Genomic DNA, 8,981 nt, shown 5'->3' with positions numbered 1-8,981 from the left:
TTTTGTTATTTAGATACCAAGGCCTAATTAAATACCTATAAGAACTATTTATTTGGAGTAACTGAGCCTGTAACTCAGGTTTATGGCTGTTAAATATAGATTGGGGAATCTTTATTATGTCTTCTCCTAAGCAGTTTAACCAAATGTGTGGTTAGTGTTTTTTTATTCCCGTAAGACAGAAAGAACAAAAAATGTTTTAAATTTCTCTTACATAGGAAATAGGAACGTCAAAGCTCTGTAGACTACTTACTAAGTGGAAAACAAGACCATCTAAGTGATTTGAGGAATTAACAAAAAGTAGTGACTACACAGCAATAATTACAGTAAATATTCTTTTAAGGCAGACAAGGGCTAAGATTTCCTTAGCAGTAATAATGACATACACTGAATTGAAAATCTATTTTATTACAGAAAGATCAGTTTCTATCAATCAAATGAAAATGTATCACCTGTTCCTTAACTGTGTAAATAATAATTAAATTTCTTTGAAACTGGAATCTGCAGGTACAGGTATTCTTTAATCATTGGATCATCTAAAGTAGAAGCTGTCCTGAGGAAGAGGAAGCTTTTGATCTTAATACTAGTATCTATATAAAATGGTATGGATGAACAATCATCTAAAATCAATCCATTTTAAATAGGAATTTCCTTCTGAAAAGTTTCTCACTCGCTACCTACTACCCACAAAGGACTGATATGGTACAGTACCGGGATTGTTCAACTTTAGCCAAGATCTCCAATGCATTATTCTTCTCATCACATCTGTCAGAATCTGCTAACAGTACAAGAAAACAGGCACCTATGAAATCATCTAACCTGCTAGCATGTCCTTTAGACAGCAACCTGTCTGAGGGTCCTTCAGAAGCACATTTACAATTTCATAAAACTTGTGTTCGTATGCCAACTTGTAATACAGGTAAACATCTTCACAGTATGTGAGTAATTTCTTCAGGTTTTCCATGACCATGTCAGTAGGCTGATGTTGTTTATATCTAGATAAAGAAACATAATGTACAGGTTAAGATACTGTTTTTTTTTTTGTTTTGTTTTGTTTGAGACAGAGTCTTACTCTGTTGCCCAGGCTGGAGTGCAGAGGAGCAGTCTTGGCTCACTGCAACCTCTGCCTGCTGGGTTCAAGTGATTCTTGTGCCTCCCGAGTAGCTGGGATTACATTAGTGTGCCACCACCCTGGCTAATTTTTGTAATTTTAGTAGAGACAGCGTTCTGCTATGTTGGCTAGGCTGGTGTTGAACTCCTGGCCTCAAGTTACCTGCCTGCCTTGGCCTCCCAAAGTGCTGGGATTACAGGCGTGAGTCACTGTGCCTGCCCTTTTTCTTTTTCTTTTAAATAAAAGATGATAGAGGTCTCACTGTGTTGCCCAGGCTGGAGTACAGTGGCTTTTCAGAGTGTGAACTCCTGGGCTCAGCTGCTTCTCTTGCAGCCTCCCGAGTAACTAGGGCTACAACCGAGTAACTAGGACTACAAGTGTGCACCACTGTGCCCACCTTAGGATACTGTATTTTGAGTGAGGGCTGTCAGCTCTGAAGTACCACTTACTATTACCTATACAGGAGAGGGTGCTGGAGTCTGGGTTATCTCAGACTAGTATTAGGGGTGCTTGATAAAATATTTCATTAAAAATGCGTATGTTAATGCTCACCTTATAGAGTAAATTTAGTACTCCAAAAGGCACCTCTGATGTTTTAGTGTTTTTTGTTTCTTTTTTTGAGACGAGTCACACTCTGTTGCCAGGCTGCAGTATAGTGGCACGATTTCAGCTTACTGCATCTTCTGCCCCCGGGTTCAAGTGATTCTTCTGCCTCAGCCTCCCGAGTAGCTGGGACCACAGGCGCCAGCCACCACACCCAGCTAATTTTTGTATTTTTAGTAGAGACAGGGTTTCACTATGTTGGCGAGGCTGGTCTCGAACTCCTAACCTCAAGTGATCCTCCTGCCTCGGCCTCCCATAGTGCTGGGATTACAGGCATGAGCCACTGTGCCTGGCCAGTGTTTTAGGTTTTTGGCACTGAGTAGCTATCCTCCCATTTTAAAACTACAAAGCACTATGAGCAAACTGTTCTTGTTCGTCTCTTTGCATAAATCTGTTAAAAGACTTCCTTCTAAGGATTCTTGATAACTGCTTTGCCATTTTAAGTAGAGGTAATCTAAAGGCATGGTGTACTTAGCCATAAAATTCTTACACTTGTCTCACCTCAAAGCAGAGGCAAGGAGCAATGTTTACAGTCAACTTTTAATACTTACTTTTTGGAAATCTCTTCAAATATACTGGACTTTAATAACCTTTGCTGCTTAAATTCTTCCAAGTAATTAAAGTCTCCTTTAAGAATCACTTGCTGGTATAAAATTTCAGCCCAATCTGGAACAAAATCATAGGCCTCAGCCACAATAGAAGCCTTAAAAGGAGAGAAGTGAAGAAGGACACCATCAGAGCCCATCTGATGTAAAATCAAAAACAAACTGTTGTAGAAAACAATACTGTATACTCACTCATGTAGTGAATATGGTCATTACCAATTATGTTAAAAGGCTGTATGTATCAGAGGTGGTGAAAAGTCTGGTGTGTGTTTGGCATTTTCCCTCTCATGAATCCCCAAATTATCTTAAACCCTTTTTTAAAAAAGGGTCTCACTATGTTGCCCAGGCTGGACCAGAAATTCCTGCGCTCAAGATCCTCCTGCCTAAGCCTCCTGCACATCTGGACTACAGGCATGTGCCACCATGCCTAACTTCTTTCAGTGTTTTTAATCTTTCTCACAATGAACTGAAACTGCTAAGAATATATTATTTCCATTAACTCAGCAGTATGAGGAACAGTGAAAGGGCTGATTCCCTGATAATCCACTTCTTTAAAGGGCTAGAACCAATCTCCCTGACTTCCTGTACTAACCTGAGTGTGGCATTCTGTAACTGCTGGGGCTAGGAGGTTCTTGCAGGACCACTAGCAAGAGTATTACTCTGAACCTCAACTGTCTTAAGGCAGTGGTCCCCCATCAGTGACAGGTTTCCTGGAGGACAATTTTTCCACAGACTGGGAGGGGATGGTTTTGGGGTGAAAATGTTCCACCTCAGATCATCAGGCATTAGATTTTCATAAGAAGCCCCTGCATGTGCAATTCACAACAGGGTTCATGCTCGTATAAAAATATAGTCCTGTCGCTCATCTGACAGGAGGTGGTGCTCAGGCAGTAATGCTTGCTTGCCCAGCGCTCACCTACTGTGCAGCCTGGTTCCTAGCAGGCCATGGGCCAGTACCAGTCCACAGCCTGGGGTTAAAGGGCCAAAGGTGTCTGCCCCTCTGCTGGCCTAATAGCACAGGAAAGGGAGACAGCACTGTCTTACCATTCTCTAACCTCTGCCCAACAATGTACTAGAGAGAAATACATCAAATTGCCGTTTTATGTTGGTATCAGAGAGTTAAGTCAGAACTGGACTGTCCTGGTTCTGTCACTAGCCCTGAGACCTTACCTCTGGGTTCCATGAGTGGGACAGAAGGAGAGAGGATGCTAGCAGTGCTGGCCACAGTTTGCTTTCTTGCTCACCTGGTAGAACCGAGGTAGGGCCAGAATACAGTCCATCAGCTTGTGGCGGCCCAAGTTGATGAGCATTGTGTTCTGGCCAGTGTTCAGAAAGTGAATCTGCAGAGTTATCAACTTGGTGAGCCGCTGACAGTGCTGGGCCTGTCGCACACAGGAGTCCTGAGGAACAAGGGTGGAGAGAGGCACAGTAGAGAAAGACCTAGTTGTCACCTCCTGTGTGAACCCTCACAACAGTATTCACCCCTTCTGTTCCTGGTTGGCCTATGATGCCCTCCCCCTTCACCTGGAAAGAGCCCAAGGACAAAAGAAAATAATTTTACTGTAGACAGCAAGTCCCAAGGCCAGTCTGGAAAAAGCCTTTGGTTACCTTGGCGTAACTCTCTGCTGCATCCAGCATCAGAGTCAGGGCCTTCAGCAGCATTTGCTTCAGCTGGTGCCCATCCTTGAGGCTGTCCTCTGTAGGGGAAATAAAGATTTGCAGAGTCTGACTCCCAAAGCCGACTGTTCTCATCCCACTCATCGTGATGGTGGCTAGAATAGAAACATCCCAGCCATGTTCACAGGGAGACAGGAACACCTCACTCAGATAAAGGTTATTAGGCCAGAAATGCATAGGCTTATTGTAACTTCACTCTGGAGTAGGATTCAGTGCCCCTTCTAATGCCTCATTTCTCCAAAACATCAAGGAAGGCTTACATGGTATCAACGTGCATGCTGGTTCCTGGTGGATGATACCCTGGATGTACAGGCTATAGATCCAAGAGTACAATCCTAAGTTCCAAATGCCTTCAAAGTCTCCATTCCATCTGTCTGCCCAAGTCGGGGTCCTGCTGAGCGACATATCCACCTCAAGATTCTTTTTTTGAGACGGAGTCTCACTCTGTCACCTATGCTGGAGTGCAATGGTGTGATCTTGGCTCACTGCAATCTCCGCCTCCCAGGTTCAAGTGATTCACCTGCTTCAGCCTCCCAAGTAGTTGGGATTACAGGCGCACGCCGCCACGCCTGGCTATTTTTTTTTTTTGTATTTTAGTAGAGACAGGATTGCACCATGTTGCTCAGGCTGGTCTTGAACTCCTGAGCTCAGGCAATCCACCTGCCTTGGCCTCCCAAAGTGCTAGGATTACAGGCATGAGCCACTGTGCCGGGCTACCTATCTCAAGATTCTAATAGCCCATCTCATGGGCTCTTGTCCTTTGCTGTAAGAATTTTACCCAGGGCCGGGCATGGTGGCTCACGCCTGTAATCCCAGCACTGTGGGAGGCCGACGTGGGTGGTTCATGAGGTCAGAAGTTCAAGACCAGCCTGGCCAACATAGTCAAACCTCATCTCTTAAAAATACAAAAAATTAGCCGAGTGTGGTGGCAGGTGCTTGTAATCCCAGCTACTCGGGAGGCTGAGGTGGGAGAATCACTTGAACCTAGGAGGTGGAGATTGCAGTGAGCTGAGATCGTGCCATTGCACTCCAGCCTGGGGACAGAGCGAGATTCTGTCTCAAAAAAAAATTTTACCCAGCTAGCAGCACTGTTCTGGTAGTGCTGCTGTGACCTCACTCACCCCAGGGCTGAGACTCAATCAATTTCAGTTGGATGCGGGCAGCTGCCTCGTGGTTCTCGCCAATCTCCCGGCACATGCTGAAGCACAGGGCAATCATATTGTGCTTCTCACTGTCTCCAGGACGGCAGCGTTTGATGTAGTCCAGCAGGGCTGTTTTCAGGGTACCACTCTGCCCAGAATAAAAGGGAAAAGCAAGGTGTCAGTCAGGGACTGCAAGGCAGACAGGACTGAGTTACCTGGTTCCGCATTCCTTAAAAACTCCCAAGGAAAAGGAGCAAAAATGAGAATTAATACAAGTTTTATGCTGTCCCAAGTATGAGGAAACAGGCGTGTGCTTTCCTGTTAGAAGTGTGAAAGGCAAAACTTTTTCTAAAGGGAGAAACCTTAAAAATACACCCGCATAAGCTGATCTAACAATTTCTAGGAATCTATCCCCTAAAGAGGTAAGCAGAGAAAAGTGCTAAGATGAATGTAACAGGGATATTTAATAGCAAACAATGAGAAACAATCCAGATGTCCAAAATAAGGGGAAGAGAATACCATGTAGCCATTAAAACTTATGTAGGAGATGATTTGTTGATTTGGGAAATAGTCACGATATACTTTGTTAAGAAAAGCAGGATATTTCTTCACCGTATAAGTTTTATTAAAATGTAATTATATATAGATGTTTTCAGGTACATGTGCAAAGAAAGGGCTTATACCAAATTGTTAGTGACTGTCTCCAGATGATGGATAGACACTGAGGGCTTTTTCTGTGTTGTTCTGTTTTCCAAGTGTCTTACCCTGGAATATGCATTACTTTTGTAATCAGAAAAAACTTATTAAAATATTTAAATGCAGAAGGAAAAGTGCCTCAAAAACAATTTTAAAAACCCTCTGGGAGATCTTGAAGATGCACCTATGTCCAGGACTTGCTCCTCGCTTGATGACTAGATTGGTCTGTCCTGACATTGGCCCAATATTAAAGAGAGATTTTTTTCTGCTTTGTCTCTTAATCCTGCCTGGCTGGGCCCATGTTCCCAGAAGCCAAAGGTGAAATGAGCAGAAGCAATGAATCATCCAGACAAATGATCTGGAAACAGGTACTGTGAGGGGTATGCTTGGTGTCACAGAGCACACTGAGGACACACGGGCTCACAGAGCCCAAGACCTAACCAAGTCAGGCCTTTGCTTCCAAGCCGCCTTCCTGTTCATCATAATAAATGGCTCCACAGCTTTTTGGTCTAAACTTTTGTGTTTGATTCCTAACTTGGCTCTTAGCAGCACAATTTTTCACAGTCTCCTAAAAACTCTCCACTCTAAAAGCCCTCAAACAACCTCAGAGCTAGTGGAAAGTGGATTGTCTACACTTTCAGCCTGGCTCAGGGTTTTTGTCCCCGCCAGAGAAGGCATTTAAGACAGTAAAGGCAGGTGACAGACGCTGAGGTGGAGGAGGACAAACTTATTTTCTTCAGTATTTAGCATCGGCCGGGCACGGTGGCTCATGCCTGTAATCCCAGCACTTTGGGAGGCCGAGATGGGCAGATCACCTGAGGTCGGGAGTTCAAGACTAGCCTGACCAACATAAACCCCGTCTCTACTAAAAATACAAAATTAGCCGGGCGTGGTGGTGCATGCCTGTAATCCCAGCCTCTTGGAAGGCTGAGGCAGGAGAATCGCTTAAACCCGGGGGGCGGATGTTGTGCTGAGATCACGCCATTGCACTCCAGCCTGGGCAACAAGAGCGAAACTCCACCTCAAAAAAAAAAAAAAAAAAAAAAAAAAAAATATATATATATATATATATATAGATAGATAGATAGATAGATAGATAGATAGATAGATATATGGCATCAGCATATTCACGGACTGATCTGCACCAGAATCTGAAGCCACTGGTGACAGTGTATGTCTTGGGGAGGTCCCTAATTCCTTCCCTCCATTTTCCCAAGTCTACCCTGATTGAGATTATTCCCGAGAAAAGCTGGGGCTCCTGAATTATCAGCAGTACACTCCATCCTGGAGCTCATTACTTTGCACCTACCGGATCCAACTTCTTCCTCATTAGCACTTCAAAGTAGTGCTTTTTATGCAGCAAATCAAATACGTATGTCATCTCATTGTACCTTCCAATGCCAGTGAGGAGCCGTACCTGTGAAGTGGGAGGACAGCTCACATGAGCATCACCTGGAGTCTGGAGTTCTCTGAGCCAGACAACTACCATCAGTGGTTGCTTTCGGATGCCAAGCTCCAGGAGGAGAAGGGCTAATTTCCAGGTTACCACGCTTAGCTCCCTCCCATGTGCCCAACAGGGAGCCTCTGGAGGATTCAGAAATGTCAGTCACTGGGCCACCATTGGCTGTTCTTTTTTTTTTTTTTTCCTGCTCTGTCACCCAGGCTGGGGTGCAGTGGCACGACCTTGGCTCACTGCAACCTTTGCCTCCCGGGTTCAAGCAATTCTCCTGCCTCAGCCTCCCGAGTAGCTGGGATTACAGGCATGCGCCATGCCTGGCTAATTTTTGTAAAGAGACAGGGTTTCACCATGTTAGTCAGGGTGGTCTTGAACTCCTGACTTCAGGCAATCCGCCTGCCTCGGCCTCCCGAAGTGCTGGGATTACAGGTGTGAGCCACCATGCCCGGCTTTGCTCTCCTTAAATGTGACTCTCAAGTGCTAAAGTGCCACTCTCCTGGGCAGGCACTCTTCCTCTTTTCACCACTACTCATGACAGTGGCCCAGTGGCTTGCTCAGCTGCCACTCAGGTCAGTTTCAAGCCCAGAGAATTTAGGGAGGCACATGGGAACTGAGTTGCCAACTTACTTCAATTCAGAGATGGGGGGAAGGTCCAAACCTTGTTTTGAGGAAAAATGCAGCTGTCTTAGCCCTCTATCTAGAAAAGTTAACTGCCCTGACTAGGGGGTGGGATGGCCCTGGAACCTGGCAGGATCTTCTCCCTTTTGCTCCTTTGGAGCAACCTCTGATTCTGACAGAAATCATAACTTGGAGCAGAGGGTTGGGCTGCCCAGCCAACTCTCAAGTAGGTAGTGGTATCCAGATGGGCAGAACTCCCTATGACTACATCAGCTCTGGGCTGGCCCCCACCCTTTCTACTCCTTTCAAAGGTTTCCACAGGATGGAGCCTGGGGTTGAGGGGGCTACTTACCACCAGCCCATACTCCTCACTTGGGGCCAGGTGGTTATCTGTGAGCATCTGGGCAGCCTGTAGGACTCGGATGATGCCCTCCATGTGGCACGTCAGGGTGAAGCAATGATGGGCCAGGATCAGGAGCTCTGTGGCTGGGAGGGTGGGCACTGGTAAGATAGGATTATGAACCCTGGCTGCCCACTGTCAACCTCTGCCTGGCAGGAGGGAAAAGGGCCTGGTGGAGAAGAGGCCTGTCTGGAGAGGGCCCTCCCACTAGCCCTCTGAAGTCCCTGAACTCAGCAGCTGTAGCTTTGAGACAGCCCCTTGATGACATCCAAATCGTTCTCTCAGTCATGGCACAATCCTCAAAAGACAATCATGTAGTGACTGTTTTTCCCCAAAATGCCCCCAAAATGAGAACACAGCACCCTCGCCTTCTAAACATGGAGAAACTTTCTGCAGACAAACTGATGGGAGTTCCTGCTAACCTGAATCCAAGGGCATTCTCTGCTTGTATCCCAGCGGAAGGTCTCAGGGCCTAATCAAGTGCCATTTGGTGTTCTGGCTTTCTAGAGTAGTGAAAGTCTGACATGTACAGATTTAAAAATACTACAATCACTGTAAGCACAATGAAAAGGCAAACTGGGAAAAACACCTGCAATGTGAGGACTGAAAAAGGTTCTCCATCCTTAAAACATGCTATAGCCTCTGGGCTTTTGGATCTGCAGGGCCCTCTCCAGTC

At 45.6% G+C, this 8,981-nt stretch overlaps 1 protein-coding gene across 8 annotated transcripts in view; it reads right to left on the bottom strand.

Moving 5' to 3' along the window:
• SPG11 (SPG11 vesicle trafficking associated, spatacsin) overlaps nucleotides 1-8,981 on the bottom strand; it is a 119,425-nt gene that overhangs the window by 17,612 nt on the left and 92,832 nt on the right. For 3 of the 8 annotated variants that reach the window (XM_030814150.1, XM_030814151.1, XM_030814149.1), the window contains exons 34-40: nucleotides 8,258-8,391; nucleotides 7,141-7,248; nucleotides 5,115-5,283; nucleotides 3,925-4,013; nucleotides 3,561-3,716; nucleotides 2,263-2,414; nucleotides 817-992 (exon numbers count right to left, since the gene is read on the bottom strand). In XM_030814150.1, coding sequence (XP_030670010.1) covers nucleotides 817-992; nucleotides 2,263-2,414; nucleotides 3,561-3,716; nucleotides 3,925-4,013; nucleotides 5,115-5,283; nucleotides 7,141-7,248; nucleotides 8,258-8,391 — 984 coding nt within the window. Of the gene's footprint in view, nucleotides 1-385; nucleotides 993-2,262; nucleotides 2,415-3,560; nucleotides 3,717-3,924; nucleotides 4,014-5,114; nucleotides 5,284-7,140; nucleotides 7,249-8,257; nucleotides 8,392-8,981 lie in introns of those variants that run through there. The other 5 variants (XM_003266839.4, XM_030814152.1, XM_030814153.1 and 2 more) reach the window with 5 other exon arrangements.

Source organism: Nomascus leucogenys, chromosome 6, assembly GCF_006542625.1.
Source record: "Nomascus leucogenys isolate Asia chromosome 6, Asia_NLE_v1, whole genome shotgun sequence".
Taxonomy (NCBI): Eukaryota; Metazoa; Chordata; class Mammalia; order Primates; family Hylobatidae; genus Nomascus; species Nomascus leucogenys.
The sequence above is the reverse complement of the archived record's forward strand: the minus strand, read 5'-3'. Positions and strand labels throughout refer to the sequence as shown.